Source organism: Arachis duranensis, chromosome 2 (assembly GCF_000817695.3).
Source record: "Arachis duranensis cultivar V14167 chromosome 2, aradu.V14167.gnm2.J7QH, whole genome shotgun sequence".
In the NCBI taxonomy this organism is placed as follows: Eukaryota; Viridiplantae; Streptophyta; class Magnoliopsida; order Fabales; family Fabaceae; genus Arachis; species Arachis duranensis.
The window spans coordinates 16,154,786-16,168,419 of NC_029773.3; the positions used below are offsets into that span (position 1 = coordinate 16,154,786).

Below are 13,634 nucleotides of genomic sequence, written 5' to 3' on the forward strand. Positions count from 1 at the left end.
TGCGAGTGACAGCCGCATAGGATCATTTTCCCGAGAGGATGAAAGTAGCCACAGTTGATGGTGAACCCCTATACAAAGCTTGCCATGGAAAGGAGTAAGAAGGATTGAGTAGAAGCAGTAGGAGAGCAGGCGTCCTTGGGCTCTGCAGCATCTCCATCCGCTTATCTGAAATTCCCACCAATGAATCTGCATAAGTATTCTATCCCTTTTATTATTCCTTTTTATTATTTATTCCAATAATCACAATTCCCCTTTAATCTGCCTAACTGAGATTTGCAAGGTGACCATAGCTTGCTTCATACCAACAATCTCTGTGGGATCGACCCTTACTCACGTAAGGTTTATTACTTGGACGACCCAGTACACTTGCTGGTTAGTTGAACGGAGTTGTGTCCACTCGTGCCAATTTCTAAAATCCAATTACAATGAATATGATCACAATTTCGTCCACCAATGACCACCTTTGTGTTCAAAATAGCTTATTATCATAATTTTATGATAGAGCTTATGAAAGCATTTTTATGTTTGGTTGATTTTTCATATTCCTTGTTCCCAGGTATTTACATAATTATTGTTGATATCGAAAACCCGCAGGACATCATTGTTCAGTCTGCTAGGCCATATGGTCAGAGAGCTGTCCTTAAGTTTGCATAATACACTAGTGCGAATGCAATTGCTGGAAGGCACACTCCTGGAACATTCACTAATCAAATGCAAACATCCTATAACGAGCCTCGTCTACTCATTCTGACTGATCCAAGGACTGATCATCAGGTGCCACTTATGTTATTCACTTGTTTCACTATTAACTGTCAATATGTTTTTTTGTAGGAGTTTGAAATTCTGTTATTAATTGATCTCGTCTTGGGTTTGTTTTTCTTCTTTTTTTCAAAAAAAATATGTGCAGCCCATTAAGGAAGGTGCTCTTGGAAATATTCCGACCATTGCCTTCTGTGACACCGATTTTCCGATGCGCTATGTTGATGTTGGCATTCCTGCCAATAACAAGGGGAAGCACAATATTGGTTGTCTATTTTGGTTATTAGCAAGGATGGTTCTGCAGATGAAGGGTACTATTCGTCTGGGGCTTAAGTGGGACGTGATGGTAAACTAATTTTTTCTCTTAACGGATTGAACTATTATTATTTTGTAGCACTTTTAGATTTATTGTGTTTCCCAATGTCTGCATTGTAAGTGTCTGATCTCGTATGCACTTATTTAGAACAATCTTTCTTGCTGTACATACAGGTGTAAAAGATTTCATATTTTAACAAAAGATAGTAGTCTTATTATGTGGTTTCCTTTGAACCTTAGTTAAATTTGTCAACTTTTCATGTGTAGGTGGATTTATTCTTCTATAGAGAACCTGAAGAGGCCAAGCAACAAGAGGAGGAGGAATTACCAGCTGCTCCAGAATATGCCGTTCAAGATTTTGGTGCTGCTGGCATTGCCGGCTTCCCCGCAGCTGATGGGGAATGGGGGGCTGTTACAGCTGAACAATCCTGGACTGAACCAGTTCCTCAGCAACCCATTACAGCTGCTCCTGCTAACTGGGCCCCAAACGCCGGTATGAATAATTATTTTCACTCTGAATCTGTTAAATTTGATGCAACATAATTGTCGTATTTACTTCTAATATGTACTAGTCAAATAATTCTAGGTTGTTGTGTTGAATCATTCTCCCTCGATATATAAGAAAATCTGTGCGCCTTAACATAGTTCTGTCGAAAACTATGATGGCAATTTATTTGACCCAAGTTCTTTTGTATCCGCAGCTACAGGTGATTGGGAGCCAGTTCCAGCTCCACAGGCATCCGTTCCCGCACCTGGAGGTGTTGCTCCCACTGGCTGGGACTAGGCATCGAGTTTGGAATTTTGTTTCAATGTTTTCCTTACTTCCTGAGCAATTTTCCTTCCAGGATTATTTCTTTAGGAAATATACATATTTAGTATTTTGTAGTCTTAGTATTGAGTTTTAAAATTTTGTTGACGTATCGATGGATGCTTGTTTAGTTTCAACAATTTAAGAGGATTCGTAATGGAAGTTTGAGCAGTTAATTGACAACGACATGCTACTTTTTGCTAGGCATGGCAAAAATCCCCGGTGGGGCGGGTACCCGCAGGGATTTACCCGTCGGGGAGCAGGTATGGGGGGTAATTTTCACCCGCGGGGACGGGAGAGGTCCCCGCCACGTGGAGACCCGTTAAATCTCTGTTTGTGTGAAAAGACAAAAATGCCCTGATATATATATATTATATGTGAGCCACTCTCATTTGAACATAACCTAACCCTAGCCGTCCTGCTTCAGAGAGAGACAGAGAGCGAGAACTGAGCTGAGACCTGAGACTCTCGTCTCCACTCCTCCTCAAACCCTTAGCCCCTTCTGCCTCCTTCCCGCTGACCACCGACCGTCGCCGCCGCCTTCCACCCTCTGGTCTCTCAGCGCCGCCTCCCACCCCAGACTCAGCAACGTCGTCGTCTTTTCCTGGTCGTGGTCGTCATCTTCTCTTGTTCGCATTGCCAGTCTTCGCTGGACGCTAGTCTTCCTTCCCCTTTTCTCCATCAGGTTCAGGTAAGTCAGCCCTGGTCTTCGCTGGTCTTCTATCTGCTTTTCTGTATTTAGATTTCTGAATTAGGGTAACGAATTTGGGTGTTCTGAATTAGTGAAATTCCTATTAATTTGAATTTTTGTGTTTTGAATTTCTGAATTTTTGAGTTTTGAGTTGCTGAATTTCTAATTAGGTTACTGAATTTCTAAATTTCTGATTAGGTTAATTAATTTCTGATTTGGTTAACGAATTTCTGAATTTCTGATTAGGTTAATGATTTTCTGACTATGAATTTCTGGATTCTGGTTGTGTAATTTATATTTCTGAGTTAGGTTGATATGAATTTGATTTCTGATTCTGATTAATATTTCTGAGTTAATATTGAGTTAATCTAAAGTTAGGTTAATCTGATTCTGATTATGAATTTTTGGTTGTGTAATTTATATTTCTGAGTTAATATTCTGAATTGGACTAATTTTTTGGGTCGTCCTAATTTTCAAAACTATGCCTCATAGTTTGTCGGTGCCATGTTTGTTTCTGCATAAAAGTTTATTATGCTAAGTCCAAATGGTTTCATTCTTTTTAAAAGTCATTGCAAAATAATTTGATAAACAATATTTGCATTTTTATTCCAGTGAAGAGTTGTTCCTATTTAAATATTTGATTACATTAGATATGATATTGAGTGGTGATTATTGTCTTGGCAGTTAAGTCTGAATGAATTAGGCCAAATAAATATATAAGAGCGAGGCACATAATACAATTATATATATATATAGCTTAGAAGAAGGATAAAAACAGAATATAACCGAATCGGTTAATGATTTAGACTCTAATTTACTACCCTGCTTCCAGTTCCTTTATTCTTTGATCTGTTTCACTAGACCAAACAGTTTTAACTAATATCATATTCATATCTAAGTAGTGTTATTTGAATAGTTTGGAGAGCTCAATTTTAATTTATAATTTATAATTTATATTTTTGAGTTAGGTTAACGAGATTTTAATTCATGATTTATATTTTAGATTAATATGATTTTGATTCATGATTTATTTTTCATGATTTATAAAATGTCTTCTTCGGATGCATTGAGTAATACTCTTGAGAAGAATGCTCCATCGGAAGAACCTATAGGCACTAATATTCAAACTACGCAAGAAGCTCCTTAATCTCAACCTCAAGAACCCCCAACGGATACCGCAACTACTAATGAAGGAACGACAAACTCTACAAGTGGTGTTCGAAAGAGGAAGTTAACCTCCAAAGTGTGGAATCACTTCAAGATTGTAGAAATCAAGGGAAAATTAAAGGTTGAATGTAATTATTGCAAATCGAAGCTACTTGGTGACCCAAAACAAGGCACTTTGCACTTATGTGATCACTTCAAAAGCTGCAAGATCTGCACCACTAGAGATATAAGACAATGTATGATGAAGACAACTCCAACAACTAGTGGAGAATCAGTTGTGGTTGGTGCATATACCTTTGACCAAGAAAATACAAGGAAAGAGTTATCAGTTATGGTTTGTCTTCACAAGTATCCGCTATCTATTGTGGACCACATTGGGCTTCAACGATTTTGCAATGCTTTGCACCCTCTCTTCAAGATGATTACTCGCAACACTTTAAAGAGTGACATCTTGAAGCTCTACAACGATGAGAGATCGAAGACAATGAATGTCCTTGAGCGTAATAAAAGTCGAGTTGCAATTACGACTGATATGTGGACAGCAAGCAACCAAAACAAAGGTTATATGGCTATTACGGCTTATTACATTGATGATTCTTGAAAATTGCAAAGCTGTCTTGTAATGTAATAATATTATCATTATAGGTTCTTCCGAATGTTTATATAATTGCAAAGCTGGTTATAATTGTACTAAATTGTCATTACAGGTTTATATATGTGCCGGCTCCACACACGGCTGAGGTACATTCAGAGGTTCTTGTGGATTGTTTGATGGATTGGAATCTTGATAGGAAGGTATCCACTTTGACTGTTGATAATTGTAGTACTAATGACGTTATGATTGAGAATATTTTGACTAAAATGTCACATAGAAACTTTATCTTGGGTGGTAAATTATTTCACATGCGATGTTGTGCGCATATATTAAATTTGATTGTCAAGGGTGGGTTACAACTTATTTCACTTGCTATTGAAAGGGTGAGGGATATTGTTCATTATTGGACTGCAACACTTAAAAGAGAAGAAAAATTTAAGGAAACATGTGCGCAACTTAAAATACCCTGCACAAAAAATCTTTGTCTTGATTGTAAAACTAGGTGGAATTCAACAATTTTGATACTTGAAGTTGCAATTATGTATAGAGATGTATTTGAAATATTGTCATTGCGGGAGATTCAATATAAATCTTTGCCTAGTGAAAAGGATTGGGATATGGCGGATGAGATTTTTTAAAGATTGAGGGTATTTTTTGATGTGACTGAATTGTTTTCTGGAACAACTTATCCTACATCAAATCTTTATTTTCCTAAGGTTTGTGTGATTAAGTTGGCTTTGATGGAGTGGAAAAATTGTGGAAATGAGATAATTGAAATAATGGCTACTAGTATGATAACTAAGTTTGAAAAGTATTGGGGTGTGATTAATACAGTTATGGCTATTGGGACTCTTTTGGATCCTAGGTACAAGATGTATTTATTGAATTTCTTTTTTCGTAAAATATATGGTGAGACAGAGGCATGTGTTGTAATTGGTCAAATGAAAAGGGTAGTGCAAGATTTAGTTTTAGAATATGCAACAAAAGGAAGAGAGAGAGACCAAGCTGCTCAATTAGATATGCCGCCACCACCATCAATTCCTTCAAGTTCAAAGGGGAGGAAGTTCAGTCATGAAGATTGGCAAGCTGATTTTGCTGCACATGTAAGTGACAAATCCGCATTTATTGATACAAAGAGCGAGTTGGATTATTATCTTGAAGAGAGACCGGTACCACAAACTGAACATGATTTTGATATCTTAAATTGGTGGAAGTCAAATGGAGCGAAGTTTCCTACTTTGCAAGCTATTGCTAGGGATTTTTTGGTGATTCTTATCTCTACCGTTGCCTCTGAATCTTCATTTAGTACGGATGGTTGATTTGTTACGCCACATTGTAGTAGGTTGAGTTTGGACACATTAGAGGCTCTAATGTATAATCAAGATTGGCTTTGGAATGAACTTGGCACTACAACTAACATAGGATTTGAGTGCTACACAATTCATAACATTGAAGGAGATGTTGACGTAAGTAAACTATTAAATTACATATAAGACACTACGTTTTTATATTATTGACTTATTGAGTTATTATATGATTTTAACTTTAAATTGTTTTCATGTCAATGTAGGATTCAAGTAAGTCGGAATCTACCATCACTACCATTATGGGATGAAAGGAACATTGAGATGGTGGAATTATGTTTTTATGATGTCATGAACTTTATTTTGTTGTTTATGAATATGGTTGGTTGTTTATGTAATATTTGGTTGTTTATGGATATGTTTGGATGTTTATGTTTGTTGTTATTACTATTTAAGTCTTTAAAGACTATGGATATTATGTTTGTAATGACAATTGAAGATTATCTTTGATTTTCTCTAATTTTTTTCATTTTTTTTCAATTTTTACTAATTTTTACAAAAATCTGCGGATATCCGCGGAGACACAGGTCCCCAGCGAATACGTGGTCTTCGTTACCCGTCATGGGGATGGGGCGGGGATGGGGACAGATATTGGGATGCCCCCCGCCCCATGGGGACCCGTTGCCATCCCTAAACATGCTTACGAGGAGGAAGAAGAGGGCATTGGTGTCATTTCACAACAAAACTAGGGTTTAGAGAAACAGAAACGGATCCCCTTAAAATACCCTTCACTCCAAATAACTAGTTCATTTGATACTGCGGCTGCTACGTGTTGGAGCTTCCATTCTCTCCAAATATCTCAAGAGCGCAAATCTGCACCGCAACCATGGCCACTTCTGCCGCCGCCACAACTGCCGCATCGCCACGCCAGCTGTCGCAGAAGGAGCAGGACATCCAGATGATGCTTGCTGCTGAGGTCCACCTCGGAACCAAAAATTGCGACTTCCAGATGGAACGCTACGTCTTCAAACGATGAAATGATGGTCAGTCTTCGTGATCTTTTTTGTTTCTCCTTTTGGATTTTAAGTCTGAATATTATTGAAGAGTGTGTTGATTATGGCGAGTTTGAAGGGTTTTTTGCAAAATGTTATATCTTTTCAGTCTCAAATTGTTTATTCTGATATGGATTTTTTCATATTTACTCAAACTGTAGTGAGTAGTTCAGTTCTTGAAATCTAATGCAAACAACACAGATGTGCGTAGTTGTTTTTTTATAATATATTCCTTGCTCTTTTGTGAATTTTGTATTCGATTTTTTTACGTTTATCTTTTCCTGTATCCAAAGTTCCTTTTTTGATATATACTTTTTATAAATTTGTTATAATCTAGTGGTTTGTCAATTTTTCTTTATTTGTTTCGTGTTTTCTATTCAAAGAGTCAGTTTAATTTCTAATCAAGATTTTGATACGAGTAAGTATATTTTGTATGACCACCTTTGTGTTCAAAATAGCTTATTATCATAATTTTATGATAGAGTTTATGAAAGCATTTTTATGTTTGGTTGATTTTTTGTATTCTTTGTTTCCAGGTATTTGCATAATTAACATTGGCAAGACATGGGCGAAGCTCCAACTTGCTGCTAGGATTGTTATTGCTATCAAGAACCCGCAGGACATCATTGTTCAGTCTGCTAGGCCATATGGTCAGAGAGATGTCGTTAAGTTTGCACAATACATTATTGCGAATGCAATCACTAGAAGGCACACTCCTGGAACATTCACTAATCAAATGCAAACATCCTATAACGAGCCTCGTCTACTCATTCTGACTGATCCAAAGACTGATCATCAGGTGCCACTTATGTTATTCACTTGTTTTACTATTAGCTGTCAATATGTTTTTTGTGGGAGTTTGAAATTCTGTTATTAATTGATCTCATCTTGGGTTTGTTTTTCTATTTTTTTTTTCAAAAAAATATGTGCAGCCCATTAAGGAAGGTGCTCTTGGAAATATTCCGACCATTGCCTTCTGTGACACCGATTCTCCGATGCGCTATGTTGATGTTTGCATTCCTACTAATAACAAGGAGAAGCACAATATTGGTTGTCTGTTTTGGTTATTAGCATGGATGGTTCTGCAGATGAGGGGTACTATTCGTCCGGGGCTTAAGTGGGACGTGATGATAAACTAATTTTTGCTCTTAACGGATTGAACTATTATTATTTTGTAGCACTTTTAGATTTATTGTGTATCTCGATGTCTGCATTGTAAGTGTATGATCTCGTATGCACTTATTTAGAACAATCTTTCTTGTTGTCCATACAGGTGTAAAAAATTTCATATTTCAACAAAAGATAATAGTCTTATTATGTGGTTTCCTTTTAACCTTAGCTAAATTTATCAACTTTTCATGTGTAGGTGGATTTATTCTTCTGTAGAGAACCTAAAGAGGCCAAGCAATAAGAGGAGGAGGAATTACCAGCTGCCCCAAAATATGCCATTCAAGATTTTGGTGCTGCTGGCATTGCCAGCTTCCCCACAGCTGATGGAGAATGGGGGCTGTTACAGCTGAACAATCCTGGACTGAACCAGTTCCTCAGCAACCCATTGCTGCTGCTCCTGCTACCAGACGCCGGTAAGAATAATTATTTTCACTCTAGATCTGTTATATTTGATGCAACATAATTGTCGTATTTGCTTCTAATATGTTCTAGTCAAATAATTTTGGGTTGTTGTGTTGAATCATTCTCCCTGATATGCAAGAAAATATGTGCTTCTTAACATAGTTCTGTCGAAAACTGTGATGGCAATTTATTTGACCCAAGTTCTTTTGTATCCGCAGCTGCAGGTGATTGGAAACTAGTTCCAGCTCCACAGGCATCCGTTCCTGCACCTGGAGGTGTTGCTCCCACTGGCTGGAACTAGGCATCGAGTTTGAAATTTTGTTTCTATGTTTTCTTTGCTTCCTGAGTAATTTTTCTTCCGGGATTATTTCTTTAGAAAACATGCATATTTAGTATTTTGTAGTCTTGGTATTGAGTTTTAAAATTTTGTTGACGTATCGATGGAAGCTTGTTTAGTTTCAACAATTTAAGAGGAATCGTAATGGAAGTTTGAGTAGTTAATTGACAACAATATGCTACTTTTTGCGTGGCAAATTTTTTCTTGGTGATTGTTCTTAGTTTGATTAGTATTGAAAAATATAGATAACTTCAGTATATATGCAAAAGTACAATAAAATAAACTTAGGTATTTTCTTAAAATATATGAAGATCTAAAGTTAATTATTAATTTATTATAAGTCATTTTGTAAACAAGAAATTTTCATAATGTTTACGGGCATAGTTTTGACATGGATTTTTTTAATTAAATAAAATAATCATAATTCACAAGTCATATTAAATATTTATTATTTTAAGGATAAATTTAAATTGGTGTTCAAAAAATTTTAGGTTGTGTACTTTGATCTCAAATGAATTCGTCTTTAGAGATTCTCGAAATTTAATTATAGAGTAATTATCAAATCAGTTCCCAAGAATTTTAAAATTGGACATTTTAGCCCCCCAAAAAATTAATATATAGAATCAATTATGAAGGTTTGTAAATAAGTTTGTAAATTTTAAAAACAGACATTTTAGTCTCCAAAAACAAATAATGTACAAGTCAATTCTCAACGTTTCTCTTCGACATAACAGTCTTTTGTCCAAAAATAAAATTATTATTATTATTATGTAACTGTTTTTTTATTTCAAGTTAGTTTGCGTTAAGAAGTTTAGCTATTTTGTTGGAGAAGACACCATAACTTGGCTATCTTTTAATGAAAATTTATTTTTATTTTCAGTTGTGTTGAATACTGAACTTTTAAACTTCTTTAATTGTCGTATTTGAATTTCTTTTATCGTTAAATTTCATTGGATCAAGACTTTGTTAGCTATTGTGTATTTGTGCTTGTTGATTTCAATGTTATGACTTTGTGAAATAGTATGGTAGTATATTTTTTGAATCGATTGAAAAAACCGAACAAACCGAACCAAACCAAACCGATTTTAATTAGTTTGGTTTGGTTCGTATGGCCTCGATAAAAAAACCGAACCAAACCGCACCGCGAACACCCCTAGCGCCCAACTCCACCAAAATTCCAAGTAATGGGCACCAAAACTCCAAGTGCACTTTTCACTCCCAACAATCCAAAGAGTTTCAAAGCCCATCACTAAGTACACCATGCCCACCGCCAAGTGCCTAACCAACTCCTAGGAAGTTTCAATTCAAATCAAGATTCAAGATTTAAATGATTTGTTAGCAACAACCTCTTCTAGAAAGATACGATTTGGTTGTTAGGATTTAGATTAGATTAAATTTAAATTTAAATAAGTTATCTTTCTCTTTAAAAGACAAGATTAGTTTTTAAATTTCAGATAGGTAGGAAGTTAGATATAAATAAATAAACAAGGTTCACAAAATAGAGATCATCTTTAACCGAATATTTCCTTCTTTAGTTTTAGTTATTTTCTTCTCTACCATGAGTAACTAAACCTCTCTTGTTAAAGGTTAGGAGTTCTATTTTATTTTTATAGGTTAGTAATGCAAGTGTTTTCTTTATTTTGATTCATGTTTTTCTACTTTTTCAGGATTAAGTTTCGTTCTTCATCTTTAATAGTTAGAAGTATTAGAAAATATTCTAATTTTGTCTTGGATTCCGTTATTACTTTAGAAAATTTAATATTGAAATTAGCTCTAAACTTTTTGTCATGATTTTTAACTTGACTAGGAATAGTATTTTGAAAATTGTGTGGCTTTAAATAAAAAACGTTCTTCATCTTTTCTCTTAATTAATTGACCAAGAAATTGGCAATTAATTAAGTTAAGAAAAATTAAATTGTCAAAGAATTAGAATTTGATTATAAATAATTTGTTGTGAAAAGATTTTTACTTGAGTCAAAGTAAGGAAACACAAGCATCGGGCAGGTTGGCCAGGTCTTTCCTTGTTGTTCTGTTCTCGCCACGAGAAAGACGCACAGAAGAGGTATGCCCAACGTGCGGAGGATCCATTGAGAGTGTGTCTGTTGTCTCGGTAAGGAACTTTACGAGATTTCCCCTATTGTATTGAATTAACAAAAAAAAAAACTTGTCAGTGTTTTCTAAGAATATAACATCTCCGAAACCTTTAACATTCCCTATCCTTAATTACTTCCTAATTCTCTATGGTAGCGTTTGGTAGAAAGATAGAGATTGAAAAACTGAGACTGAGAGACAGAGACTAAAATAAATCTCAGTATTCTGTTTGGTACAAAGTGGGAGACATAAATTGAAACAAGAATAAAACTCTAATTTAATTTGTACAAAAGGTAAAATTGGAATTAATTAATTGAAATGAGGGTATTTTAGGTATAAAATGTTATTAAAATTTCAGTCTCCGTCTCTAAAAATTTCAGTCTCCTGTGTCCCCACTTTTTAGAGGTACTGAAATTTTGAAGACAGAGACAGAAATTTCAGTACCAGTCTCTGAGCCAAGAAACATGATTCAGGGTCTCCGTCTCTCAGTCTTTATTCCAGTACCTCAAAACAAATGCTACCTAAGCCTTCTCTCGTTCTCTCAATTCTCCTCTTCACTGTTCCTGCTTCTAATTCAAGATCCACAACCCTCTTGCCAATGTTTGATGGACCTAATTAGAGATTTAATTAGATATTGCTTGCTTTAATCCGTTAATCATCGTTAGGGGTGGGAAAACGGGATGAACCCGTCAGGTTAGGATTTAGAGCCCGCCAAATTAAAAAAATCTGCCAAACCCGCACCGCCAAATTGGTGCGTTTTGGCAGGGCGGGGCAGGCCGATCCGCCGGTCCGAATTTTTTATTTTTCTTTTTTTTTATTAAATAAAAAGTGATTACTATTATAAAATTAATAATTATACAATTTTCAAACACTTTTTTTGTTTTTGTTTTTATTCTTCTTTTAGTTATTAACTTTATTTATCTTATTTTACAATTTTGCATATTTGTTCAAATTATATGACTTATTTTTCAAAATAAAGATAGTTCTATTTTTATATTATTATTTTGAACAATTTTATTGAAGTTAAAAATTAAAAAAAAAGATAGTAAAAAACTTATATTATAATTTGACTATTTTTTATTTTTATTTAATTTTTTAATTACTATATTTTAGTTCACTTTAATGAGTGTTATTTAAAAAAAAAGTCAAGCGGGCTAACCCGCCGACCCACCAATCCGCCATAAAATGGGACAGACTAGCATTTTGAACCCATTTTAGTTGGCGGGACGGGTCGGCCCGTCCCGTTTATGGGACGGCCTAGGCGGGGCGGGGTGAGTTGGGGCAGACTTGCCACGCGTAATCATCGTGAGAACGACATTCACTCACCGTAATATTACTTGATGTAATTTAGTCAACTTGTCAATAATACAAGCATATCAATTTTGGTTCAATAGTGTACTTTACATAAAAGTGTATTTGAAACTATTTTTAAAATCAATTTCATTTGGTTCGAAATGAAATGAATTAAAATGAAGTATATTTAAATTTATGTAAAATAAAAATTAAGTTGATTTAAATATTTATATAATAATTTAATTTTTATTTATCCCATAATTTTTCATCACCACTAATAAACACCCCAAAACTGCTACCTCAAACTTGATCTTAATTATATTTTAAATTTTATATATTTAAAAATCAAACCAATTCTTAAATTTTATCTATTCCAAATATAAGATTTGATTTACAAATTAAATTATTTCCAGTTATTTGAATTTCCAAAGACACCCTAAAGAAATACAAGAAATACTTCAGCAAAGAAAATTGATCATCAATGCAATATCAAAGAGAGTTGATATAAACATAATGTTCAGTTATGTCCATGCTACTTTAAAGGTTATGTTGATTAGAATGAAGAATGTCGGATATTGATCACTAATTTTCTCAATATATTGAGGGTGTGTTTGGCAAATCCGTTTGAGAAGAAAAAGCACGTTTAAGCTTATTGAAAGTTTCAATTTTTTGTTTGGCTAACTTTTGATTTGGCAAACGAGAAGTGATTTTGTAGTCAAAATCACGTTTACCAGAAGCAACAATTTCTAGCTTCTGCGTTTCACTAACTGGCTTTTAGCCATTTACACTAAACATCTATTTTTCCTTCACCAATTTTATTCTTTAAACATGTTATTGTATTATTTATGAAATTCTTATTATTTCTCTCTACATGAGCTCACTTTTTCTATTATTTATTATTTTTATTTTTTTATTAAATTTTTATTTGACATTATATACTCTTTTAATTGTGATTTTTGTATATTAACTCTATTTATTATTATCTTTTCATAATATGATTTATTGATCTCATTAGGTAAAGTAAATTAAACAAAAAATTAACCATAAATAATAATAATAGTAAAAAACTATAGATACTAAAAAAGAGTACTAAAAGCATAGTTATCAGAACTAGACCGGACCGGCCGGTAGGCCGAGGCATAATTATCAGAAGTGGACCGGATCGGCCAATTCGACCGGAAAACTAGTGAACTGGTAGTTTGGTTGGTTCGGTTGATGCTATGAACCGAAAACGCAAATGACTCAATCAACGATGGTTAAATCCGTTGAAAACTGGTCGGTTCGTGTCTAAACCACTGTTGACCCGTGCGAGTCCACGGATGCACTCGCGGGCCACAAACCACCGTAGGTGCTCCGCTGTCCCGAAATTGGTAAAAAGTATCGTTGAAGGGTTCGAACAATGGACCTACTACACGCAAGGTCTCCTCTTATGCCACTCTGCCAACACATTTCTCATTAACTTACACATAAAAAAATAATTATATACTAATTTTAAATGAATTTCATTTTTTATTTTTTTAAAACATGAATTCACATTAATACCAAGTTTTATTGTGTTATATTTTTTTCTCTGGTGTTCTTTTAAATTAAAAAATTATTTTATACTAATAATTAATTTATTATTTTTTTTGCATCATAAATTATATCTAG

The 13,634-nt window shown here is 34.5% G+C and overlaps 1 protein-coding gene and 1 pseudogene across 1 annotated transcript in view; both read left to right on the forward strand.

The window, feature by feature from the left end:
- Positions 1-2,090, forward strand: part of LOC107472104 (40S ribosomal protein SA-like) — an 81,782-nt gene extending 79,692 nt beyond the window's left edge. The window contains exon 5 of the mRNA XM_052258010.1: positions 1,776-2,090. Coding sequence (XP_052113970.1) covers positions 1,776-1,858 — 83 coding nt within the window. The 3' untranslated portion in view covers positions 1,859-2,090. The remainder of the gene's footprint in view (positions 1-1,775) is intronic.
- Positions 2,091-6,339: 4,249 nt separating this feature from the next.
- On the forward strand, positions 6,340-8,564 carry LOC107473775 (40S ribosomal protein SA-like; annotated as a pseudogene).
- Positions 8,565-13,634: the final 5,070 nt, after the last annotated feature.